The sequence below is a fragment of the Pholis gunnellus genome (genome assembly GCF_910591455.1).
Source record: "Pholis gunnellus genome assembly, chromosome: 19".
Classification (NCBI taxonomy): Eukaryota; Metazoa; Chordata; class Actinopteri; order Perciformes; family Pholidae; genus Pholis; species Pholis gunnellus.
The window spans coordinates 15,065,444-15,093,305 of NC_136546.1; the positions used below are offsets into that span (position 1 = coordinate 15,065,444).

Consider the following 27,862-nt stretch of genomic DNA (forward strand, 5'->3'; position numbering starts at 1 on the left):
TGCTGACGCATGGAGGGGGGTAAAGTCCGTTTTGCTCTAATGTGGGAGGTTTGCCAGTGGCCAGTAGCTCAAGCTCCTTCCAACCTGGAATAGTAAATGTTAACCGGATTATACTCTACATGTTTTTGTTTACTCTAGAACTTAAAAATGCTTTGATGTGCTTACTTTCTATGGACTCTGGTGCAATGTCAAGACAAGCTTTTGTAAAAAAAGTATCTGCAAATGTCAAACTAAAGGAAAAAAATTACAAACACGGTTATACGGTGTAATAAAGTTAAACTTTTATTGCAAACCAGACATGGTCACATAAATCTTAAACAATTTTACAATTTACAGTACATTTAACGTGAATTGTTACATATATATATATTTAAGCATACCTTAAGTCAGTTTTTGTTCAATAATATACATTAAAACTAGTACACATAACTCAAATATACAAACAAACTTAAATACCGTCAAACCGCATTACAGCAATATTAAAATGGAATGTTCACTTTCGATGTCGTCAGCCTGGCTGCCGGCCGCCATTAAATTATTGTGAGGCGAATGGAAGACCACATAAGGGGGACACAGTTGGCAAGCAGAACTACACAAACACTCCTGAACACATCACTCTCTTAGTCACCTAGCAGCTGTGCTCTCGCTCTCTCTTTCTCTCTCTATCACCATTATTGTTTTATGTGCAAATGAAGATATGAAACATTGTTTAAGTTCTCTACGTCTCACGTTATTGCTGCAACGGGTGTGTTGTTTTGGTGCGACACTGTTCCTCTCCGGTAACCTAAAAATCAGGTGTCAAGCGAAATGAAACGTGGTAACGTTAAGGTCGACGCAGACTAACCCAAAAGATGTGAGATCTGATGGAGAGAAAATAAATAAAAAGGCACATTTGAGAGAATAAATAAAAGATCCCCCTTTGTAACATTCACCTTCAAATAAGTCCCTTTTCAACCACACAGAAAGTAAATGAGAAGAACCTAAAAGCACCAAATGAATGTCATCTCTACTTATTCAAAACTCAAAAGGAAGCTCCCCCCGTGGGTGGTTAGACAGAATCTTAAAAGATGTCTACATAGATGAGGATGGAAATACTTGTCAGGGCTGGTACAGTAGGGTGCAGCCTTCCTCTTTTGAGAGAAGGTGGAAGTTAGAGTGGGTGTGTGTGTGTGTGTGTGTGTGTGTGTGTGTGTGTGTGTGTGTGTGTGTGTGTGTGTGTGTGTGTGTGCTTGTCGGTTCAGGGTTGAGGGGGCTTCTAAGCTGCCTGAGCTGTGTGAAAAGGACCTCCGCTATCAGATAAGAGATGGGCAATTGTGGAAAATTGAAGAAATTGTGCGGTTAATCGGGGTAAGATGGAGGTTACGACCTCAATGAGTCATCTAAAGAAAGCAGGCTTCCTCTTGCAGCAAGTCTTCTTTTAAGAGTTGGAGAAATTATGGCAAGTAGACATGTTTCAATTCTTTGCAGATGCAGAGTTGCTGCAGGGGTTGGTTCAGAAAAAACAATGTATCGCCCCAATTGTAAATGTAAGGTGGGGTCAAGATGCAAGTGCGTGGACACACCACATTCCATGTCCTGTAAGTCTGAATTGGTGTCCGTCGAGGGCCTGTGTTTAAATCCTATAGGTAGGAGTCCATAGATGGGGCGTAAGAGAAGCCCACAAAGGCCTCAGCAGCCTCTTTGATGCTGGCTGTAACGAGCGCGCTGTCTGGGGAACAGCCGATGGAGCTGGGCACCGGCTCGTCTGTGAACTCTGGATCAAAGTGCCGCAGGTCGTTAGGTCCCGTCTGGGAGGGAGGAAGGAGAGGGGGGGAGGGAGAAGTAGGGATTAGTCAGGCTGTTAAATACCTCACCATATCTGGAAATGTGTGAATTCCCAGCGAGGATGTTCCATGCTCTTGATATAGTCGTGTATATGTAAACACAGAGGACTAAAACAATAGCAAGTCTGTGGACCTTGGAAAATCCTAAATCTGCCATAATCAACACTTATTGGGGTATTAAAAAGGAACGTACCACGTTGGGGTTGAAGGGAGGGGTGATCTTTTTGGCATTGAGGTCATCCCAGTTGATGGGGGAGAAGAATACGTGGTTCTTAATTTCAGTCTGTGAAGAGACACAAATGATGAATAATTAACTGATGTCCTTTAACGCACATAATACGGAAATATGAATTCTTACAGAAACACACATGCAACAAAATAACCAAGTACGTACAAAGTCGTCTGTGCAGCCGAGCCTCTTGGTTCGGTCCTTCTGAAGCAGGCCCTCGAGCAGGTGTCTGGCTGCGTTAGAAATGTTGGGTTTCAGCTGCAGCGGCTTGTTCAGGATGTTGTCGTACATCTCCGCCGTGTTACGGCTGTAGAACGGAGGCTGGGGAAGGGACAAGAAGAACTGATTAGCATGTTGGCCAACAAAACGGAGCAAGGAATCCAAACGACCAACACTGATAGCGTAATTTCAAATCATGCATGTGCAAACACGTGGAGCAAAAATGAGATAAGATTGCACCACTGTGTACAGTATCACTCAATATTATAGAGAACATTTCTGACATTTAAGACAAAATTGAGGAGGGGGGGGTGTAACTTTACTATAAAATCACGTGAGGTGAATGTCAATGTCACTCACCAGGCCATAGAGCATCTCATAGAGAACAGCTCCTAAACACCACCAGTCCACCGTCCTGTCGTACGGCTGCTTGTGTAGAACCTCAGGAGCCAAATACTGTAGACAGAAGAAGACATGGAGAAGTGGTAAGCTACGTGACTGGACGTTACAGAGGGCTGTCAAATTCGGAAACACCGGGAAAAATGTTGTCCTCACCTCTGGTGTACCGCAGAAGGTTGACGTGGTGCCATTGGGTTCAATGTTCTCCTTGCAGAGGCCGAAATCTGTGAGAATGATGTGACCCTGTGAGTCCAGCAGGATGTTCTCTGGCTTCAGGTCTCTGTAGACGATGTTGAGGGAGTGGAGGTAGCCCAGTGCGCTGGCGATCTCCGCTGCGTAGAACCTGGCTCTGGGCTCGAGGAAGCAGCGCTCTCTCTGTAGGTGGTAGAACAACTGGAAGACAAGGGGAAAAAAATATATATTTTTAGTAACAAAACTTAAAATGTCTTGATTGTGTTATAGAGTATCTCTGATATAGATTATCAGCATGAGCAAAGAAGAGATACTGGAAGAACGTTGATAAAAAGACAGATACGGAGACGGAGAGGAAACCGGATGACAGTAAAGAGGCAGGAAGGTTTAAAAAGTTTGACAGGGGAAGACAGATGAGACGAGGGCCAGAGGTGGAGTGAGAGAGCAGCATGATAGAGGGGGCAAAAGAGGGGAAGAAAAGAGAAAGGGGAGAAGGAAAGTAAATGTGTCCCGTTTCCCCGATGAGGCCCATATTTAATCAGCACTGTCTTTGCTCGTCCAACAATCACAGGAAATTAGCTGGATTAGACACACACACAGAGTCTGAATGGCGCTGCTAATTTTGGCCCAGAGTCTCTCCCGCTGTCCCAACCCACCCCATGATTTCCTGAGAGGCGTTTCCTTTACAGAAAGAAAGACACGAGAGTGGCAACTTCTATTCTGCTTCACATGACAGGATATCCCCTCTTTCTGTCTGTGTTTCTGCCTCATATTAATCTCCGACTCTGGCACTACATTATTCCTCTTAAAGCTACCCTTCTTCCTCAAACTATAGCCATCATCAAAATGTCCTTCTACCCTCTTCATTCATCTGTAGCTTCTTCTTTAAATAGCTCGCTTCTCCTCCATCATCTCCGCTCCATATCCTTATCTTTCACTGGCAGCAGTTCAGCCGGTAACTCACCTCTCCTCCGTTGATGTAGTCCAGGACGAAGTAGAGTTTGTCCGTTGTTTGGAAAGAGTAGTGCAGGCCAACCAAGAACGGGTGCTTGACATTCTTTAGCAGCACATTCCTCTCTGACATTATGTGTTTTTCCTGAGGAATGCAAAGAGCGCGGGGTTAGAGAGGTTGACAAGGAGACCCCTTTTGTCGCGTGTGTACTTTTGGCACGACTGCATCCACATTTACCTCCTTCTTCTTGAGGATGGCCTTTTTCTGTAAGACTTTGACTGCGTAAAACTGGTCATCAGAACGGTGGCGGGCCAGCAGGACCTTGCCGAAGCTCCCCTTGCCGATCACCTTCAGGAAGTGGAAGTCACTGGGTTTGGCTGAAGGGTTGGAGGACGGACCGAGGTTGATCTGTTGGGATGGACTGGGCTGAGAGAGGGGGAGAAGATGAGGAAGTTAGAGCCACATTATGAACCCAAAAATGTATGATAAACATGTAAACGGAGGATATGTGTGTGTGTGTGTGTGTGTGTGTGTATCTCTGCATACGGTGAAATGTATACAAAAAGGAGGAAGCACACAATTCACTGTTTAATGCAAATATACTTACAGGAGGAGAGGGATTTGTGTTCATGAGCTCAGTATCCTGAGGAGGACTCAAGTTCATAATAGACTGAACTTCGGGACTGAAAAGAGAAAGAGTTCATTCTTAGTTCATTCAGCAAAGCATCAAAAGTATCCACACGTCTTTGTTGTTTTTATGTGAATCAGCTGATCTGGGAGTCACACTGAGACACAAAGCTTCTCCAGAGGACAAATAACCGGCATTTCTGGTTGCGTTTCACAATGTGTTGTCCTCCAGTGAATGCGGAACAATAAGATGAGTCAGATGGTATACTCACTGCTTGCAGGCGTAGGAGTTTGTGGCGAGCCTCTGAATGAAGTCGTTCAGACCCATCCTCCTCTGTTTCATAAAAGCTGCAACACAAAAAAAAAAGAAAGAAAAAGAATGTTTAGATTTTTAAATAAAAAGCAAAAAAAGTAGTCCATACACGTCCTGAAGAATCGCCTGGAAATAGTTATGATTCCATACCGGTGACTAATGCCACGAGCCCTCTAGATTTTGAGTAAGTCAGGACAGACGCTTCTGTGTCTGTTTTGACCGTCATGATGTGATGAGTTGAACGGCAGCTCTGAACTCATAAAATATAACGATCATGCCTTTGGCTTGTTGCTTTATAAGAGGCTGGGGAGGAGTTGCTCCACACACACCCACACCCACACCCCCTGGTGGGCGTGATCCTCTGCAAACATCTCTCGCAGCTAAATGGATCGTGACAAGATGATCGATCATATGCTCGGCCAATCAGTGGCCGTTGCGCTCCTTGCACGTCATAGCCGCGCCTCACGATGTGCTTGCGGCAAAAAAAAACATAAAAAGAGAAATAAATAAGTTCTTTACCACAACGCACTGAAAGGCCATGGAAAGACACCATGGCAACATTGCTTAACTTCCCACGTGTCACACAGTCTGAACTTGTCACCAAAACAGCAACATTTCAGTTTACACAAAGCTGAAAATAAATTCTATAGGCTAATGATATCCAGATATGTCCAGTAAGTGACATATGGGGACCCTCAATGTACCAGGAGTACAGAATAAACTGTACAAAAAGTGAAAAATTCACGTGATTCGTGATTATTCTCCAAGCTCATGATACTTGTTTTAACAGTGTATCCATGCTCCGCGTCTAACCCTCTTGAGATCGCAACCTTGTCCTGTAGAAATAATCACAAATAACCTCTTAACTTGGCCTATCGGCTTCACCATTTGGCTGCGTTTCAGTTTAAACCGCCGGGAGTGACGCAGGTTCCCTTGGTGTACAATAGAGGAGAGGGAGAGAGCCTGAGTCGAGGAAGGCCCGATGCCAAGAAAAAAAGACGCTGGTAGTGGAAAAGTACAGACGGAGAAACTTCAGAATGCATCCAACTCAGACGAAAGAAAGACAGACCAGACCCACAATCTGTTTGGACCTGGCTCTCAGAAGCAGGCAAAACCCTCTGATGTGATGATCAGAATGACATTTTGGAAACATTGCCACTCGTTTTGCGCGCTGGCACACAGATGAGCAGACGGGCTCAGTTACGTTTTATGTAAGGCACCTAGTTCAAGTTTTATCAACACGCCTGAGTGGAATGGAAGTATGCAAGAAGGTATAACAATTAGTATTGATAACCGTGCGTAAAAAGGAAGGATACACAACAAAACAGTAGAGTTGGAACAATGCAAACAATCAACTTTGATGCACATTACAAACAAAATACAACAATGACAATTACGTAAAAACACCCAAAACCCTGTATAAATTCACAGGTTCTCATTTTCTTAATTGCCTGGAGAGAAAAAAAAAACATACACCGGTATGTTACCATACACTTCAGTTTCCAGAGAACACAAACAAACCTTTCAGATCTGAAGGGGTTCTCATTGCATTGCCTGCAGCGCCAAGGCTCAAGAACAAGTTGCAAAAGAGAGTTGCCAAAGGTTCTGGCGCTTTTAACGGACTCCTCTATCAGGGAGGCGTAGCCATACATAACAGCACCATAAATCCAGATCAAGGGATTATGGGGTGAATGGAGCGCACCCCCAAGTAGCTATAGGCCTATGTCTTCCAGTGCTTTCTTCCCAACCACACACACACACTCCAGGCACAGAAAGTAGGTTCGGGAGCTTTAGCTTTACCCTTCAAAGAGAAGCTATAAATATCACAATAGGCTGGTAACAGCAGGAACGCCATTAAGTCCAGATAGACCTAGAGTACAGGAGGCTCTCGTGAGAATATTACAGAGACTAGTTTTTCGAATGGGGAAACACATCGCGGTCGGTTTTAAAATGAATATGCAGCCTACTTACACGTCAAAGCGGTCGTTCTGTCTTTCATAGGGGCGCTTTATTTTCCGAGTCGGCACCAAGGAGAGACGCTATAGGTTCCTCCGCAAACAGGTAATCGAACTACACCGCATTCCTCCTCTTGGAGATTTTCATCCTGAAGATTTTTTTCTTCCCTCTTTTCAGGGCGGAGACGTCCCGCCTCTATTTCCTTCCAGTCTACACTTTTGGCGTTTCATGCAAGGCTGAATGAGTTTCCCTCAGGGCGGGGGGCGTGCTGCCTTCAAATGCTACTCTTAGGCTCCTACTTTCGAGTTCAACCATTGGAAATATAGACTGCAGTTGTATTTTAATACACAATTAAACACATAACACATTTCTTTATTTAGATCGACAGCTGCTTTCCCCCTGCAACAAAATGGATAAAAAGGTATTAACACAGGACACTGATGGAGTTTTGAGCATGATTATTCTCACCTTTAGCAATGAAACATTTCATTAACCATTAGTTATTTTTCTCAGTCATCTGCATGTCACTTGAAACTCCACTTCTCCTTATTTGAGACGTTTCAACAACAAATAAAGGCAAAAACATGGCCTAAAGTTAAAGGTCGAATGCAAACACTCGGTTTACTTCATTTTATTTTTTTTGTTGGCAGTTTTTTTCCCACTACAGCCTACTAGCTGAGGTCATTTACCTGCAGAGCTCCGAATTAAAGAGTAACCCCGGGTTATGGAAATTCACTGAGTTCACTTTAATTCAAAGTGTAGGAGCTGCCAACAAGTTGAAGCCATATTAATAAACTCTTGATGCATTGCTCTCCCGACTATTTTTGCAGGTGCATACACGCAGGAGGTTATCTCTGGATAATGTTTGAATATTTTTGTCTTATTGGGTGTGTGAGAGAGTAGAGAATGTGAGGACACCATGTTGCAAAGCACTGAAGGTATGCACAGGTTATGCAGTAAGGAAAACGCAATGGGAACATGGATCAGACAAAAAATAAACAAAGAAGAGAGGATGATGAGATGAATAGCTCTTAATCAGAGACACGTCACACATCTAATAGAGAGCAAGGTATGCTTTAACACTGAGCAGAATAGTTATCAGGCTGTGACAATTCTGAGCCAAAGACAAGCAGCAGTTATGACTAAGAGTCAGGAATATGGCTGTGTGTGTGTGTGTGTGTGTGTGTGTGTGTGTGTGTGTGTGTGTGTGTGTGTGTGTGTGTGTGTGTGAGTGTATTCTTTTGCTCCTGACCCTCAGCCTCTTGCAGAAAATCATTGTGTTCATTGTGCATGTGTGACTCTGCAATTTTTAAATATAGCCTCAACTTTCTACTGCTGTCTCTGTTTCCCCCGTAACTCAGGTCAAATCTATTATTAATCTGTCCCCCATAGCCACCTGATGTGCACGCACACACACACACGCACACACGCACACACACTCACACACACGCACACACAAAGCTGGAGGGCAAAACAAACCTGCACATGCATACGCACACTCTTTCTAAAGCAGAGAGACAGGGAGAAAGGGCACATCGGGTACATCCTAAATTCCTGCAAGGTGTCCAACACACCTCTTCCTCACTGCACCAAAGGGGAACTCTTGGAGCTGTTTGTTAGAAAACGAGTATTTCTCCTTGAGACAGCACAGGTTGCCGTCCTTTAACTTTCATTCATTCATTTAATCTACAATATCTCACGACTGAACCCTACAGTAGCAGTCCATGTGGGGAAAACGAGCGAAGACCTCATACGTCACATATTGCTTTCTCAAACAATAAGAAAGGTGATGCCCTTGAAAACTTGCACACGTGATGTGCAGAAGCAAACTGGTTTTAAACTCCAAATGATGAGCAGCTACTTTTGCATTTCCCTCCAAGCAATAACAACTCAAACATGTGACAGGCGAAGATTAAAAGTGACCATGAAGAAGACGTTACCTTCGCCAGGATGTGAGCACTGCTCTTGTGTCTGCATCTGTGGTTATACCCCGGGATGAAATGAGAGAGAGGTGTTAAGGTAAGATCAGGAGAGAAAGAGAGAGAGAGAGAGAGAGAGAGAGAGAGAGAGAGAGAGAGAGAGAGCAGTACTAGGTCCACTCAGTGTTTTTCCTATCTGGCCCTCTATCCCTTTTGGATTGGCAGACTGCTTGGGCCCTGAACAAGAGGAGGCTCCACAATACTCAAGCTGTGTGTTTGTTGCCTTTCTGTGCCTGTATGTGAGACACTAGTCCGTTATGTAACCCACTAGTGGCACTGTCATCGATGCCAAAGCCGGAATTGACTAACTCACACACAACACACACACACACACACACACACACACACACACACACACACACACACACACACACGAGGACAGGAAGAGGTTTAGCTGCAGTGCCAGTGGGGTTGAGGTGTAGGATATTAGAGTTGTAGAAACACATGCTCCCTCAGCCCACACACGTAGAGTATACCCACAAACAAAGAGTAACATGTCTCCATATTCATGCTGTCTTCTGGCAGATGACATCCAGCCCTTAAATCCTTTCATCTCTTCCGTCCACCAATCCCTGAGTCTTGTAATGTCCGCTCTCTGTGCCGGGTATGATGAGGGTGTTTGTGGCTACAGTTGATCTGGCGTTGAATGTGAATGAGCCTCGGTGGTGAGAAACCAGATGACACCATTACATAGAGGCCTCGGCCATTCAGAGAGGACGGCTATTATTTTGCCACCGGTGTGTGTTGAGTGCGGCCAAACTGTTTGAAATGTGGTATTCTTGGGCTTCTGTCTGTTAGAGGTAACTCGTGGTCTGTGTGTGTGTGTTTGGCAACACTTTATATTTTTAGGTCGCAGAGTTTTGTAATAATTTGCTAGAAATTTGCTAGTTTGGAAGCACACTACCAATTATTTAACTCTCAAATAATTGCTAGCATAATGCTATAGCAGGTCAGCTAAACGAGAAATGAAAATGAACAATACAATTTAACACATATGGAAATCAATAATCAGTATTGTTTCAGAACTTTGTCTCTATTTTCTCAGAATTTCTGTTCTTTCCAGAAAATGTTGTCTAGTAAGTCAACAGGAAGCTATCAATACATACAAAAAGATGTACAGTGTGTTCTAATACTTCTGTTACTGTTTCAAGAAATCTTAGGTTTTAAAAGCTAAAATTAAGAAGATTGAAAACTATTTTTGGGGGAATTGTATGCCTATTATGTAGCGACAGTAGAGAAATGGCAGTAAGTTATGGGGCAAAAAAGATGGGGAATGAAATGCAAAAAAGGTCCAGAAGGACGTGAAGTGGAAAAACTTGCGTTCTTCACCCATTTTGGCCATCTGGACGCCCCAATATGTGAAAGCATTCTTGCAAAGAGAGGCAAGGATTTGGCTACTGGATTAAGGCTAGAATTAGGTTGTGATGAAGGCAACAGGGATTATGTCATTGGCAGCCCTTGAATACAGTACACACAACCAAATCTGTCTAACTGCAAATCTTCAGGGTATAATGGAAAAAAAAAAACATGTTCAGACAATCTTCTCTAAATTGTCTCTGGTTTGGGAGCGCCTTTAAGGATTATTAAGTACAGTTTGAGGACATATGCGTGCGTAGGTGTGTGTGTGTGTTTGCCTCTATGAAGGGCAGGTTGACACAGGTGAGCGATGTGTCATGAATGGTGGAAGAAAAGAGTAAACAGCAGCTTCAGAGAGGGAGCCGCTGTGTTGATATTCATTTTAAATCACAGAGAACAAAAGAGAACGCACACATGCTCAGCCTATAGAGTCACACGTCATATAAACTAAACATGTTGGCATCTCAGGAAGAACAGCACTATACAATAAGTCAGCATGTAAATGCTGATCAACTGCTCTTTAGCAAGATGATGAGCGTACTAACATGTTTTAATGAGGGTATCCTCAGCAGATGCTCTTTGATACATGAGAACACAGTGAGAGAACACACAGTTTGCTGTTTGTTCCTCTGTGAAATTGGACAGCCAGAACTCTATTCCCTGTAATTATTATTACCGTATCCATCCCTGGCACTCCGCCGTTGCTCTCTACTGCTCCTTCTGTCACACACATCACTGCATCACTGTAAATAACTCATATGCGACAAACTTTTTTGTTGTGCTCGGAAAGCCACTAATTGCTGAGTTTGGAACAACCGGGTGTAGCAGCATTACCGCCGAGGCCACAGAAACAGCTTGTCACCAGCTTGGCTAATTGCTTGAATGTCTTTCCATGTGCCGAAAAACTCCCATAATTAACAGGCAGGCGACTCCCAGTGAAAAACATTTTAATCTGAACATGGGTGCTATGCGTGTTGATATGGTTGTTTGTTTTTCACATTTCTCTCTGAGAGATGTTCCAGCAGGCAGCAGGTACCTGCACATTTGCCACAAAGTTTGGTTATTGCAGTAGCACAGAGTGTACTTGTACTTAGAGTATTTCCATTTAATGCTCCTGTGAATTTAAAAAATAATAATATAACAGAACATAATGCAATATTATAGATTAAAGTACCCAATATAGATTAGAACATGTGTTAGGCCTCGACCATCTACAACAGTAAAATACTACTTACACATTAATGCCTTGGTAATTATAATCCAACACTTCAGCATCGACGGCATTATCAACCGAAATGGTGTTATCAGCTGTAACCGCTGCATGAGAGCAGTGCAGAGTGGCGGCGATTAGCTAGCCAGTGGGGAACACTCACATGCACTAAAATGCAATAAGAGCACGAGCGACCGGCCGGGCTATGAAAACAAATCAAGGAGAAGCTCGGATAACAACACACACAGAGGAAAAGCCACTTCATTCTCTGTTCACAAAGACAATTTCCCACCGTATCTTATAACAAATAGTGGGTTGCTGCTGTATTAATGCTCTGAAAATCAAATTTAGCATCTTTAAGTGAACTTTTCAATGCAGGACTGTTACTTGTAAAGGAGTATTTTAAAATGACAGTACTGATACTTTTACTGAAGTTAAGAACGTCCTCCACTGCCTGTGACAAGGATGTGCATATTATCCAAGAGCAGAAATGAATGGTTCCTACATTAAATAGTAAAACAATGTTATAGCAATGCGTTAGAAATGAAGAGTCAAGTTAATTTCATCTGCTAATTATTGCAGTTTAAAGAAGCACCGAATTAGATATTCTTTTGAGTCCAAAGTAAAGGAAAGTGTTGCTAAAAATGATATTTGGTGAGCTCAAACACACACATGCACACCCTCATGTGTAGAGCTCACCATATATCATTAAAGGTAGCAATAAAAAAAAGGAATTTATAGGCTTAAAGCCGAAGCATGAGACGCACACATACTGTGTAATTTGGTTTGGACTATGGTTTGTGGCACAAATAAGGGGCATGATGGAAAATTAAAACCAGCCACTTATATTTATATATATATATATAAAACGATGCTGGACTTTAACCCAGGGACAGAAGCAAACACATGTTTCTACTGCAGCCAATGACAAAAGTTGAGAACAGATGTGGGAAAGGTAACTGTGTGATGATGATCAGCGCTCAGTATTATGTCTGTAAGTACTGTTTTGCTCTCCAGGCTAGTTTCCACAAAACAACAAAATAGTAATCTTGGTTTATGAACAACAGTTATTATGGGAGCTCAGAGGTTGGATTAGAATGGTCAGGTGAGTTAAAGTTACACAGTGTGTGTGCAGGGTGAATCATTTTGCTCCCACAGCCATCACGTTTGGACGGAAAGCAAACAACAAACAGAGAATGAATGGGAGAGGATTATTTTGGAATGATGAGGTGAAAATCAACAAAACTGCAGACAATAAAAGAAGAAATGACCCGGGACTGACAGCGAGAGATAACAGAGGAATGAGAGTCACGGTGTGAAAGATGGATAGGAAAGAAGGAGGAAGTGGAAGAATTCAAAAGTACAGGTTTAATTGCCGGGGACTTACTGTTTTCACCAGGGCAACAGTAGCTGTCTGGGTCTGACTCGTTGTGGTAGTACAGGTCCATCGCCTTCGGGAGAAATATGGCATTACTTAGTAACACAAAGTGAATATATAAATCACAAAAACATGCAAAGTATATATTGAGTTAGACCGTGGATTCAGTTCCAAAGCCATCAAGTCTATAATAAAATGCATATTCATTAATAACTGACTTGACATGTTAGGCAACACGTTGGCTTTGTTGTTTATGTCCCTGCAAATCCGGTTTTGGATATAATGTTTGAATTCAGTTGAAAGACAAAAGGTGTTCTATGCTTTGTGGAACTGTACAGCCCTTAGGCCTGTAACGTTTTTTCAAGTTATATAAATAAAAAAATAAGCTGGCCAGGCTACAAACTAGATCAGTGGTTCCCAACTTGTGGGTTGAGATCCCAACAAGGAGGTCACAAGACAAAGCTAAACGTGATAAGATAGCATAAAAACACCAAGTTATCTTTTCTTTTCTTTCCAGATGGCCGGTTGAAGTGGTCACAACTGAACAAACAAACAAATGTAACCTGTGAAGAGGGGGCGCACACACTAAGGAGTTTAGAAACCACTGATCTAAGCTGCTTATAAGCTCTTTAAAAGAGTACAGTGACTCTAAGAAATGTAACATTTCTGAACAGCAGCACTCTAAGTCAACATTTCTGAAACCACTGGTTCTGACCCAGACTTGTTCGTGCCCCTTGTTTCAGTTGGTTCCACACGTCACGTGTTTTAACGAGGCCGGGTTTCCAGGGTGAGACTGCATTAAATCACTTGAGTCCTGTAATGAAAGCGGTGAGAAACCTCTGCTCTAACAAAATGACGACACTGTGTTATTGTGCTTTAGTGAGACCGAACGCCAGGATGAAAAGAAGATGAACTGCTTCTTGATCTTGTAAGCTAAGTTCACTTTGCAGCATATCTTCCAGCTGTATATAGAGACATGAGAGAGTTTCAAATATATCTATTTGTCTCCCTTTATCTATCAAAGACAACATGTGGGCAGTGGTGGAAGTGTTGAGATCTTCTACCCATAAATGAATGGAATAATACTCCATAACAAGTAAAAGTCCTGGATTCAAGTACAAAGATATTATCAGCAAAATGTCCCTAAAGTTTAAAAAGTAAAAGTACGGATGAAGTCATTGAAAACATTTTTTGGGGACTCTTCTCAAATCTTTGTTTTTATTGTGAAATAATGGATAATTTGGACCCAAAAACCATTATCAAAATAAAACAATCTGGCAGGTTCAGAGGGGACATATCTCTTTAGTGGAACTGACACCAACTCAGAGACAAAGGGCCCCGACTAGACTTTGCGTTTTTGTAAAACGCCGCAAGACATAAAGGTTAATCCTGAACAAGGCAAGTTATTCTACAAATGTATCATATGTTGTTTTATATAAAATCTTAATCTGGAAAGTCACTAGTACATGAGTAAGTGAAGTATGTGAAGTATGTGAAGTGGTGTGCATGTCTTTGTGTGTGACCGTTTCGATTATAATAGTCAATACATTGCATACGTGGCAGGTTGAATGGCTCAGAAATGTACAAGTAAACACTCAAGAATGTGCACACAAGGTCTCAACAGCAACTATGTAAGTCTGACATTCCCACGAAGTCACACTGTCGTGTCAGATATTACTTGTTCTTGATGTTGTAGTCACTAATGGACTTTGCTATACTTTGCTTTGCAAGTATTACTGTTAAATACAGTCTTAGCCTAGTTTGCTCTTCCACATTGCTGCTCTGAAAACTCAGTATTCTCCCATAGGTGTTGTCAGAGAGCCAGACAAGCTGAGGCATGTGTGTGTGTGTGCGTGTGTTTAAGTGTGAGAACACTTTGTTCATCCATTCAGAGGTGATGCTTTCAACAACCTGCGTGCATGCAGATGACATGGTCATTGCATCTCTATGTAAGTCTGAATATAGCTGACAGCAGCTTTGTCTATCCGTCTTTTCCTCTCCTTTTTGCTGTCATACACACACAGACACACATGCACACACACACACACACAGACACACATATTGCTTGCTGTTCACATCCCCTTATACTGTTAACATCTCTCTGGAGTCAACAATCACTTTTACATTCATGCCCCTTTCTCCTTGAATTTGCATCTCGGGCTCTTTTCCTCTCTTTCTTCGGGGTTGTTTATTGATTCAGTATAGAGATCTGATGGAGTCATATCCATAGTGACGGTGAATCTAGGCTTTCCGTTCATTAATATTTAACTGCGGATTTATGTTCCCATAAGAAGTCAGATCGTTTAGGGTTGTTAAAACAGAGGCAAAGAGAGAGAGAGAGAGAGAGAGAGAGGGAGGAATATACTTTTTTTGTCAATGTGAGGATCATGGAGAAGAAGAGGCTTGTATGACTTAACTGTGAGTCATAAGATGAAGCGCATTCAACGCAGAAGAAAATAAATATTTTACTTTGACCATCAAATAGATTATTAAGTTTAAGTCTTTGGTTTGTATGCACCAAAACTCAAAGGAATAAGATGCAAATGAGAAGAGCAAGAAACTAAGCACCCGATTCTATGAATTCCAGTGCTAAAATTCTTGCTTTACTTAAGTATTCCATATTGACAACAAACAGAACCATTGTGCTTTCTATATTACTTATTTTAATGTTATATTTTAAGCCATTAAACTGTCAATCATTTCTTATGTTATGAACTTTTCTCAGACTGGTTTTTAGCAGTCTTGTTTGGTTTGACCAAATGATGACGTCACAGCGTTATTTAAAATAGGTCTCTGAAATAGCCCAATTACAAGTACTGATACAAAGGTGGGTCTTGTTCGGTTGAATATCAGTTAACAGTTTTGGTCAGTACTAAAAGTGGTACTAAAAGTACAAAAACAAATCCACTGATTAACGTAATAATTTAGTGTTTGCTCCCTGTAATTGAATTAGCTGTTGGCTAACTTACTTGTGTGCGTTGACGTGGCTGCCAGGTATCCTCCAGGGCGTAGCTGATGTAGGGCCCGCTGCAGACGGAGCACTCCAGCATGACAGGGCTGGCCATAAGGGGCGAAGCGTGGATCCCCCAGGACTGACAACCACCCAGGTGGACGTCTGACTCTGCTTCCTTCTGCTTGCCTGTAGCGTCGCCGTGATGGCGGGAAAGCATCTTCCACTTCCTGACCTGAAAGCGAAGACAAGTGAAGGACATTCACTGAAAGAACATTTAAGACCAGCTAACAAACGACCACAGCTTGAGTCAACACCTTCATTTTATGAGTAAAATAACTGAGGGAACCATTTGCATTGGAGGCAGAGAGTAAGTTCTCAGCTTTGGGAGAAATCTCCTCTTGTGTGACAGCTGCACTCAATCATTTAGCATGTGACAGGCGACACTGACGGAATACATATCATGGGCATAAGCCCAAAAAATAGCCTTCAAGCACACTTGTACAGGAGAGAGAAGGTGAGGGAGTTCCTGAGGAAACCAAATTGCCTAGGTGGATCAGTGACCCAGAATGGCTGTTATATAAGGCAAATGGTGTCCTTGGCACACAGAGTGGACAGGTTCAGTGACTGCAGCCATTTCAAATGAGTCTTATCAAGGCCTCTATCAGTGGCTGCTGCTCTACTGGCCTCTGCGTTACCACAACTTGGCATGGGGAAATATGTGTGAGAGAGAGATCGTGCGAGTGCCCGAGTATTAGAGTTCAAAACTTGCAACTCGGCAAAAAAACGTTCCCCGTGTATGAAAGGTTGCTCCCTTGACTATAATTATAGCTCAGGGCTGGAAGGACAAAATGGATCGAAACAATTGGAGAGCGTGTCAAACACCATATGATACCATTCCGTCACAACACTGTGCGTCTCTGTGTGTGTGTGTGTGTGTGTTTTACAGCTATCTGTAGCTACTGTGAAATCAAAGTGATACAACTTTTTGCCAAAATTGTGAAAATTGTATTCAATCAATACATATTGCTATTACTATTAAAGCATTAAAGGAATAAGAATTTCATTTTGTTTGGAAATACGTTTAGTCACTTAATGGAGAGTTAAACATAAAGCTACTGCCAGCGGTTGGTTATCTTAGCGTAGCTTAGCACAATGGCTGGAAATGTGGAAACAGCTAGCCTGGCTGTGTCCAACAAACAAATCTGCCAACAAGCACCTATAAAACTCAGTAATTAATTCAGATATTTCTTTATTTCAAAAACATGTGTATGAATATGGTAAGTACATACATATTTACATATTTACTGCCAAATGCAAATTGTATACATAAACGAAGTCATGGACAAAGTGAAGTGGATGTATCGATGTGTAGGTCACAAACACTTTTCCTCTTGGCAACATTTCATCATAGTTATGTATGTACAGACCCATAAACTAACTTTACTAGTCTGAACTGTACATGTTTATCATTCAAATTATTCTTTATTGTTCGGCCTCTTACTGAACCTTCCAGAGAAAGCACCATGCGCTCCTTTAATGGGTACGAAAATATGTCCACAGGAAGTATAACACATAACCCCCGTATATGAATACCATCTCCAGACTCCTCTTTCTCTTAACTCCTTTCCCTCCCCTTTGACCTGCTTTTGTTCTGTGACCCTTTAAGACAACAGTGCAACAGTTAGGTTGCAAAAGGCCTGTCCTATAAGATGTGTCCTTTCACCTCATAAACTCAGGATGTAATATAGTACAGGCAATTTCTCATACTGCAGCCAGGATGTAGTCATCAGCCACAAAGATCCATAAATCAAGAAGTAACAACACCACACGCCACACCGGACTTCATCAGACCCCTTCCGTCTGCCTCCTCCTCACTAACCTCTTCGACTGCCCTTTGCCTGTGTGCTTTCCACATCATCTTGTAAAGATGTAAAACAACAACAACAGTGTCTCAGTCATTGACAGAGTTGCGTAAAACCTTTACCTTAAGAGTTGCCCTTTGCTCTCATACTGATGATCTGGCCACACAATACAATACTGTATGATAGAGCTGCAACTGAAAAACACTGTTATCGTGAACATTCACGCAAACACATCCCTCGCATTGCTACTACTCACGACAATACTGCTTATACTTTAAATACACATAATGATAAACACGTGCATAATACATCAGAAAAGGTTCTGCGTAAAGTCCCTTCATAAAGGAGTAGACAAGACGTTTACAGAACGGTAAAAACAGCACTGACAGAGAGGTACAGTGGTCAGAAACACACAGTCCCTGAAAGACATTTAATAGATTATTTGCTAATCCGACAGGATATGTAATATGCTTTTTTTAAACTGGTGTTTAAAGCTGCTGTATTGCATTGTAAGGTGTTTCTTATGTTGTGTTATGACCCTCTTTCCTGGTAACCCCCTTTTTTCTTTGCATCGCCCTGCTTATCCCTCTCTGTCCTCTACCAGCTCTCCTTGGTGTGTTCCTCCACCTCTAACAAGCTGTGTGACGTCCCACATGTGTCTGAGCATCAAAGAGTAATGAAACGAGGGGAAGGCGAGCGAGCATCGGTGGGGGGGGAATCATAAAGTAGAAGAAAGGAATGAGGTGCGAGTGGAGATATGGAGACAAAGAAAAACATGTTTGAAAGACAAAAAGATAAACAGAGAGAACGAGAGTGTGAGATATTCTTACATAAGCCATCCCGTTCCCTGACAGATAAGACTTGTTCATTAACACCAAGGTCACTGCTCTGTCTTCTCCCTTTCTTTTTCTAGTTCCTTGATCGCAAACACAAACTTTTAAAGAAAATAGTCTAGTAGTAAAGAAAAAGAGAGCAGGACAGAGAGAACTGCAATGTTGTTGTTGAACAGGGGAACAGACAAAGGAGTAAGTTTGGGATTTCAAACTTAAGCTGCTTTGAGGCCATTTTCCTCCTCTGGGGTCATATTCTGACTCTTTTCATAAATCCTGAGGAGCGCTGAGGTCAACCCTGACTTACTGACTAATAGTCCTATTCATGGTCATCCAGTGTGCCTCAATCTCTGCAGTGTTTCTTGTAAATGAAAAGCTGGAGAGCCTATTTACTCATCGCTTGGGCTTTTATGACATTTGTTTTCGTTCTCCATTGTTCTGACATGGACATTGTTCAAGCCTTACCTGCTGTCTCACTGAGATAGACAAACATATTACATTACATGAGCACAGTTTGACTGAATTGGGCAAAGGTGAAAACATTGGTACACTGACTTTAAAAACGCTGCAAATTAAATTCACATACTTCACTTTAGATGTTTGAGGGCAACTACCTGGTGCTTTGATCTAAATGCTAATGTCACTGGGCTAACATGCTTACAAAGACAATGCTAACATGCTAATGTTTAGCAGTTATATACAGCTGGTATAAAATGCTATTTAGCATTTTCGACACCTTAGTTTAGCGTGTCATGCTAGCACTATCTAATTAGTGCATGGTTTAGCTGAGGCTGATGCGAATGTTGAACCTGATGTTTGTGTCATCCAACTTATAGTGGTGGAGACATTTCACTCAAAACGACACATAAGATCCTGGTGGTGCTGGATGAAAAGTCAGGGGATGACGAAAGTCAGTAGAGCATGAATGTCTGTTCAAAGTGCAGGCAATAGTTGCTGATATATTTCAGTTTGGACCAAAGCCACCACTTTGATCCGTGCAATTGGATATCAGTGCTAACTGTCCATTCAAAACACAGGTTCCACAGCATGCCAATACACTCGTTTTGCATCTCGACTCTGAATGTTAGATTATTTCTCCTTTTTGTTGCTGCATGACATTGGATTTTGTTCCTGGATTCAGGGTTAAGCACCACATAACCAGAATGAGGTCATAAGGTTGAACTGGAAATGGAATAATAGGTTTGAGGCTTTAACAGAACAACAAAATGCAGTATTTAACAAATACAATAGCTTGTTGTGCACTGGTAAAGCCATGAGTAAGCACATTGTCCACGTGGAAGCAGATCAGGTCAACTCTAGGCTTAGTTGTCGAGTGAGAGCCATAAGACCTAAAACCTCAATGCACTAAGCAGTTTCAGAGCTGAGTGTGGAAATAGAAGAACAAGAATTACATTGCATAGTCAGGGTGCTGCAGAGTCTCTGTGGCTCAGCAGTTTCTTGGCATTAGCTGTGGAACATCAAGATGGAAGACGGGATTAGCTGGGTTCTCAGGGTAGATTAGAACAACAATAATTCCCAAATTCCCCGACAATGAGACCGGAAAGGGAGGATACTAGTGGATCTCCCAGATACGGTGGGAGTTGAACCCCATGAGTAGTAGAAACGGATACAGAATTTGTTACCTGTCTTTTGAGTCTTGTGAATATTAAAATGACTGATTATTCACGAATATTTATCGTACATTATAGTCCATTTCAGTCAGTTAATACACCTATCCATCAGTCAATATCAGTTGTCCTCATGATTAACCCCTTTCTTCAAGCACTCTTGCACTGAAACCCTGAAAGTCTTATCAATAATAAAGATGTGTCACTTCCTCACACCCACTTACCCTTACATTTCACCGCACAACATGCAGTCATGCAGATATCTCTCTCTCTCAGTACACAGAATGCCTTGGTTATCTGTATTAAACCAGACACAGATTAGACAGGATGGCTCTTTACATCACAAACCACCTGCTTTACGTTTCCCTTTTCAGCTCCCCTCTAGTTTATTATAGCTAGGGTTGGGTAAAACACAACAAAGCTAATTCACACATCCCCCTGTGTCACGACAAATTCAGCAAACCGCAGCCAAGGTATGAAATGCCTTCTGTATTTATCTCCTTTTTTTGTGCTTTGGCAGAGGAAGCCTGTGTAATGCTGCAGTAGCAACAGAAACAAATGCATTGTGCCATTTCGGGGTGTGTGTATATACATTCACTGTGAGCAATGAAGAGAGATCATGCAAGAAAGTGTATTACTGCAACCACATTCTTCCACTGCCAGAGCACTTGGCCTCGGAACAAATGAACGCCAGAGGATTAGCTTCCCATTGCTAAGTGTATGCTAAACAGGGTATAGCTTTAAAACTGCTTTCCAGAGCCTGGGATAGTTTCCTCATTTAAATGCTGCTCAAATATGTTTAACTCAGAGAAAAAAACTGAGTCATAACAACAGGAAGAGCAATGAATGATGGCAGGAAATGATCGAGGCTGTAAAGGATATAGAGCGTGATTCCAATAAGTTTAGAGGCAAGGTTTTCAACAGTCAGCCAGCTGACTTTACCAGTATTACCAGGAGGACAAGAAGGAGCTGGAAGTGTGCCAGACAGATACAAACTGGCTTAATACCAACGCTAAGCTGGCACTTCACCAGTTTCATTACAGAGCGCAGAGTGTAAAAGACTCGGGGGGTTCTGACCTGTGCCATGAATATGAATATGTGCTGAGGTCTTTAACGAGGAGAAAAGAAAGTTTTGAGTCAATTAGCTGAATCGTTTAAAAGAGTACAACAGAAGTTTGGAATGAGAAGCATTTCTCCCTGGTATTGGTACAATATGCATGACAAGCCAACCACTTGGAAATAGATTTTTGCTCCCAGTACTCTCTGTGTAACTCTTTGTATCAAATATAATTGGACCTTGTGGGTTGATCCTCTTAATATCCTCTTATTCCCAATACAAGCTAAAAAAAACACTTTTACAGTTATGTAATTCATGCTTAATGCATCTACGGCTGGAATTCAAGGGAAGTGTTTCATGAGGTAAGCTGTTTGGCAGGTGAGGTGAGAACTGAATGTTGGTTTGGAAAGACACAGACAACAAAATGTTTTCACCGGGTGCACTTAGTTATCCAATCCAACAGCCCTGCAATGAATCGTACTGTTTTGTTCAGACTGTGTCCGAGAATCTATAATTACTTTTTAGACAGCTGTTTGTTGGTTTCTTAATACTGTTTCTAATAATTACTTATATATCCGCGAAAAAACACCAAATTATCCAAAAACCAAGATTCACCGTTTTAATTTGAACAGAATTCACATCCTTGCCCTGAAAGGGACCTTTGAATATGACACACAAGTAATTAACCTTCGTTAATTAGCTGAAGTGATCTACTTCCCTCTCAGAACGCACAAGTAAGACACCTCACAGATAAGACCATGTCAAGAGCCAAAGTCTGCAGCTCAAAGTCCAACAGAAACGTATTCTCACGCTAGAAAACCTCGGGCACCATGAAAGTCAAGACAAGACAAAAGTTAATATGTGGGATAAAGGTGTGAGCATTTCTGTTACTAAAATCCCCCCAAATTGTCGTCTGATTATAGCACCTGAATTGCATTTGCACTTGTTATCGACTGACAGACTCACTTGACAGGATCTTTGAATTAAATCAGTCCACCAACAATTGCCTTCCTCCCGGTCTCATTCGCGTGGAACAGAGCTTAGCCTGCAGGGCCTTGTCACTGCCGAGGGAGAACGAGAAGGAGAATCGTCACACGTCGTCCCCCCTCTGTTTTTGTCACTGTGGAGAATGAACCGGTACGGCCAACTTCCACATGAGAAACACACTCTTTAAACGCCACTGATCATCTGAGCTGGGTGTGTGTTTTTTGACTGTGAGGACAAAGGTTTAGCTTTGATCAAGCTTTTAGTTCCAGCTGTCTAGCAAAACGTTAACAAAATGAGCTTACCTCGCAGACAAATGGCGTTTCTAGATATTCATGTTCAGTTTTTCACCACTTTTGTCTGAGATCTAATCAATAGTTGACAACACAGGCTAGATCAAAATCACTGTTCTTCTTGGACACGCTTGGCTTCTTTCATCTCCCTGGATTTCTTCACCCCCAATCTTTTTTGTTCCCTTCCTGCCTTCCTTCTCCCCTTTCTTCCTTCCTCCACTCTCCTGCCCTCTCACTCTCTTTTTCTCTTGCATGAATACGTTTTGGACAGTAAATACAAATGGACAGAGCAGGTCAGGCTTTTGATAAAGTTGGTGTTTAAACAACAGCAAATACACTGACTGATTAACAACACTATCACATGATCCATACCCAGAAATGGCCATAAGGAAATGAAAATGATGCCATAAGCAACTTGGGTAATGGCTCATATAATACATAATGTTTTGTTGGTCTCTTCTATCTAACTTGATGAGAAGTTTCAGCAGCAGTTTGATTACATCATGCAATCCAAAGTGTTTTCCGAAGTTCCAGTAAGATTCTAGAAAAGTACTGAAACTGTGAGATAACAAGAGAGCGAGAGAACATCACGGGACAACCTGCAGTCAGCAAAAGTTCATGTTGTGTTCATTTTTAATTTAGTCTTCATCAAGAACAGTAGAGGTTTGATGTAAGAGATTAGTGGAAAGGCTGCGTTTGCATTAGCTCTCTGTGTGCGTGTGTGTGTGTGGTGTATCTGACAAAGTGATGTTGCGTACATGGGACAGTACAGGACGTCCTTATCAGGAGGATTTATAAGCTTTTGATTTCTGGTCATGCTCAGGCAGTGGGGCAGATGCTCTGACCTCATCCTCCATAATAATACTGTCCTCTCGGCTCCTCTCATCTCTCTCTATATCACTGCTGTGTCCAGTGTTTATGTCTCTCCCCTTATCTCCACCAATCCCTCCTGCCATTATTGTTCACCCTTTATCTATTTTCAATTCTAATTTCCTCCAAATTACCAATCTTTCCTCCTACTTACAGTAAACCTCCCCTCCTGTTCTTTGTTATTGTTCCTGCTGTTATCACCCCATGGAAAGAAAAAAAATGCAGGCACCATAAATTGAGTACACTGATTTCATAATATAATAAGATCAGCGCCATAAAGTTGGTCTATATTTAGCCTTGGCTGTGATAGACTAAAGCCAGCAGAGGGGTGAAGGCTATATGCAAAGCACTGGGTCAAGGCTAAGCTAAGCTACCTGAATTCTAAAGGGTGCTAATGCTTCGTAATAATAAAAAAATAAAAAATTCAAAAGCTGCTGCTCACAATGAGAAAAGCTAATAATAAGCATTCAGTGTTGAACAAGCCGGCAAAGTAATTTACTTCTACATTTGCAACAGCCTAAAAAGTAAAGAATGAAGAGCTTCGTATGAGACTGTGACAAATGTCCCTGTAGCTTTCCCTTCTGTCTCTGCACACTTCAGGAGTAAAGGCCTGAGCTGACACTGTCTGTCAACGCCTGGCGTCTTATTCATCTCCTCCTCCACTAAAATGTGACGGCAGCCTCTCGACGTCATCACCCCACTTTCTTAAGTCTGAGACACGTGTTAGACAGCGTGACTGATACAGTTCACTTTGATGGGTTGACAAATTTCCCATTGAAGCTTTTGCTCATTTGCATCTGAGTCGGGACGTGGGTGGCCTCGGTTAGAGCACGGAGCGGTGCATTTGACATGCGACGGGACATTTTTCCGTTACTGTTCCATTTGTGGAACAAGTGTCCTGCTCTGCGAGTGTTTTGGCACGCCAACTTGAGGGCCTGAGTTGTGAAGTGTTTGGACAGAGTGTTCCTAGATATGGTACAGCATGTATGAAATGGCGCAGAACATGACGTCTGTGTGCTGAGTTTTTTTGTAGTGGAGTATTTGGCAATGGCACACAAAGTCAAATACAGGAAGGGTGCATTTCAGTCCATATTTAGGTTGTGCATCTAACTGCCACTGCATGTTGTAAGTTTCCAGTTTAAATGTGGTTAATCATTGATTGAGTCTTGTATCTCAAAGCCACACTGGAGTAGCTGCTATAGGTCAGTCCCGTTTAACACCACATTGACCTTGCATTGACTTCACATAGCAGCGTAAACTAGCTATGACTCACCACAGAAACCCCTCCTCTTTAACAACCCCCACCCCCAGCCTGCTCCAACCTTACCGCAACACCCATTCATTCTACACACACACACACACACACACACACACAGACACACACGCACAGACACTCACGCCGGTTATCTCCAGTGAGACATTAGTGACAGATCTATTGGCTGTGAGGGCAAGAGGTGGAATTGATGGCGAGATAGAGTGAGATAGAACTGCCTGGAAGAAATCCAGAGCAAAATGGAAAAAAACAAACTTAGGGGCTGAAGGAAAGAGAGCAACACAGTCCTGTTAGAAATCCTTACATGAGTCAACGTTGTTTCTCGGTGCACACACTCACATGCAAACGCACACAGTGCACAGTGTGGCTTTGTCTTGCTGGGACAGTGATGACTCATTCTCTCCTGTCGCCCATGGGACTGGAGAAACACACACACACACACACACACACACACACACACACACACACACAAAAGCAGGGAACAATCTGATGGGTATGATGATTGATAAGAGGGGGATGGCTATTATGATTGCAGTTGCAAGGACAACCTGGACACCTGCAAGCAGCCTCAGAGTGAATGCACTGGTGTGTGTTTGGGGCGAGGCCATTGTTGACAGCATTCACTGGAGTTCATTTTTTATTTAATTTTGATACAATATGCATGTTCAGCAACACCAGCCCGTGTTGAGCAGCAACAACAATGTTTTTTTGAAAAGCGCCCCGGTCTTCTTACTGTTTAAGTTACATAACGACACTGACAGTAGAGCTTAAAGGGAGAATGAAGACAAACAAAACAATGTCCAGGGTCCTGTTAATACCTAATTTGCTTCTTTGACTTATTTTAATGAGCGCTAATGGGCAAACAGAGGGAGCTCTGTAAAATGAGTGTTGTTACAGAGCGTGTTAGTGGATAGACTTGCACCTGCAGGCCAGAGGAGGACGTTTGTGGTGAGAGAATGGCAGGATGAGGGGAGTGGACTATCCTCTTTGTATGGCACACATTATGAAATGAGATTACATTGTCCTTATTAACTCTTCATTTACTTCTTAGATCTCTCTCTCTCTCTCTCTCTCTCTCTCTCTCTCTCTCTCTGTATTTGTTTTTCCTTTTACCTGGCAGCCCTTGCTCTTGTCATGGCTGCTGCTGGTTTGCCCACTGGCAGGGCACGGCGAGCTCGTCTCATGGTGGTAGTACTGTCCGCCCTGCAGGCCGCCGTAGTGACAGCAGCCGTACGGCGAGGGGAAGTGTGTGTACCACAGGTCATCGGCCAGCGGACACTTTGGACAGGAGTAGAGGAGGCCGTTCCCTTGGGCCTTCTCAACGCTGACCTTCGGGTTTCGCATCCATCTTCGTACCTACACAGGAAATAAGTGTAGAGGGGGAAAAAGGTAAGTTTGATCTCATTTACCTTGTTACATGTAATTTCAAGACACACGCACGTCGCACACACACCGAATTAACCTTTGTCTTTGACTTTACTTGTTTTAATGTCGGCAATACATCAGAAAGATCTCTCTGCAGAAGGGGACTTCAATCCATATGCGGCTATTACGATGAATTATTACAAATTAAAGCCCTTCTACATCCTTGTCACTAAGAGATGTTCAAAACAATGAGCGAGATGTGTTTAATTCATATGCGCAAGTTGGTGCATGCAAGCACATTGCACACACATCTCTCCGGCAGTGACTAAGCCTTCCCAGAAAAGCACTGTCACTAACCATAAAATCTGGTGTGTGTGTGTGCGTGTGTGTGTGTGTGTGTGTGTGTGTGTGTGTGTGTGGTTTGGGTTTTGGGGAGAGAAAAACAGGGAAATGGTGGTGAAAGTGGAGAGGAAACTGAAAAAGTGGATCATGGAAGACAGAAGCATAGCGACAGGGAAAGAAAAGCATCATTTTCAGGAGAAGATTTATGAAATCTCATCCTGCAGCGTGAATCGAACATTTAGCAAACACACACAGCGGGGGCAGTAGCCTGTGTGACTGTGCAGCACAGAGTGCAGACAGCTGTGGCACACACACTCACACACACACACATATATACACACACAGGGATTGAATGCCTAAGTCGAAGGATAGCCAGACAGCACGTCAAGGCATGTCGGGTCTGAAGGAAAAAGAAAAACACTCCAGCAGGTCACCACAAAAACAAAGCAGCCACTGTAGGACTAGCAGACATCTCTGATGACACACACCTACAGTACAATAAGAATGCTACCACACAAGTTTCTTCACACAGAACATGAACGTTGAATTGACATTACATCCAATTAGAGGATTCTCTCCTTTGTTATCGCATCGAAAGCAGAGTGAGAAATGTTTTGTCATTACCGTGTGGATCAGACAGTGCGCTGTCATACCTCTTGTTTAACATGTCACTCTGACCATGATACTGATGAGTTGTCATCCAGAGAATGAACACGTATTCACCTCAGGCACAAAAACACCGTGCTCACAGCAGTAGGAATGTGTTAGTAACCAACCTTGAAATTCACTGAAGAGCTATACATTACATCATCATTTTTATGGGTTTCCACCGTGACTTAAACTCTTACAGGGTAAGTAATATGTGTAACACGTCATAGATCAAAAGCTGCTGGATGTAACTTCGGGGAAATGTCGCGTTTCAAAATTTCCAATATTGCCCAAATGGCAGGTCTAATCAACAATTGATACAGTCCAAATTCACAGACAAAACAACACACACACACAGAGCGATTGATTTTGTATTTCCTCCATCATTTCCTTTACTAATGTGTATGATGGTGCTCTGTCTCCTGTTCCCATTATGTAATCAGGCTTATTAAGACACAAATAGAGGGACAATTAAACCCTCAACAGCAGCAGGCATTAATTCTGATTTGGGGCTAGTGCTGATGCATATGTGGAAGATTCTGTTTTTCTTTATATGGTGGAGAGGTTTATACAGAAATATACACAAGAAAGGCAAGAAAAGTTAGAGATGTATCATAGATTGATAGAGCCTCAGGATTTTAATACCTGATTAATATTTCACTTCTTGTTTTTTTTTATCCCATGGGAGACTTATCGGAGCAGAATGTGCCTGTGGGAGTGCATGTGTGTTTGTGCGTGGGTGTTAACACAACACAATCTGTTCATATCAACAGGCCGAGTCATCAGGGATCTACACCATACTGTACGCCATCTGAGACCAACACACACTTCGGGAAGCCCTGCTGCAAGAAACAACCCATGTCGATGACACAACCAGACGAGAAAAAGTATCTACATTTTCCCAGCAACCTAAAACCAAGGAGTATTTATCAAGTACACGTGAAGGTTGATTGTTTCCAATTGTTATCCTGAAGTATATTCACTCCCTGAGGCTGAACATGTGGTAACTTGAACATAACAACCTGTGCAATAAACACTTACTTTTTCATCTGATCTATAATATGTTTAGGAAATGATGTGCCATATTCCCAAAGCAATACTGTAATTATTGAATCAATGCATTA

General features: G+C 42.3%; 1 protein-coding gene across 4 annotated transcripts; it reads right to left on the bottom strand.

Moving 5' to 3' along the window:
• Positions 1–1,149: 1,149 nt before the first annotated feature.
• Positions 1,150–25,767, bottom strand: sgk1 (serum/glucocorticoid regulated kinase 1). Of its 4 annotated transcripts, XM_079180058.1 has the most exons (12): positions 25,497–25,767; positions 15,603–15,818; positions 12,643–12,706; positions 4,714–4,789; positions 4,422–4,497; positions 4,052–4,240; positions 3,827–3,958; positions 2,827–3,063; positions 2,632–2,727; positions 2,218–2,373; positions 2,017–2,106; positions 1,150–1,787 (listed from the first exon to the last, which is right to left on the bottom strand). In XM_079180058.1, exons 1-12 carry the CDS (start codon positions 25,725–25,727, stop codon positions 1,620–1,622), a joined length of 1,731 nt encoding a protein of 576 aa, XP_079036184.1. In that variant the 5' UTR covers positions 25,728–25,767; the 3' UTR covers positions 1,150–1,619. The 4 variants fall into 4 exon arrangements, with proteins under 4 accessions (XP_079036184.1, XP_079036182.1, XP_079036183.1 ...); XM_079180056.1 differs by lacking the exons at positions 12,643–12,706; positions 15,603–15,818; positions 25,497–25,767 and adding an exon at positions 6,726–6,913; XM_079180057.1 differs by lacking the exons at positions 12,643–12,706; positions 15,603–15,818; positions 25,497–25,767 and adding an exon at positions 6,276–6,338.
• Between the last annotated feature and the right edge of the window lie 2,095 nt (positions 25,768–27,862).

Bases quoted from the DNA above. Each gene is read 5' to 3' on its own strand.
- sgk1 (XM_079180058.1), bottom strand. From the start codon at position 25,727: ATGCGAAACCCGAAGGTCAGCGTTGAGAAGGCCCAAGGGAACGGCCTC. The intron at 3,959-4,051 runs GTAAATGTGGAT...TGCATTCCTCAG, and splicing joins CCATCCTCAAGAAGAAGGAG to GAAAAACACATAATGTCAGA. The intron at 3,064-3,826 runs GTGAGTTACCGG...CTTGTCTTCCAG, and splicing joins ACTACATCAACGGAGGAGAG to TTGTTCTACCACCTACAGAG.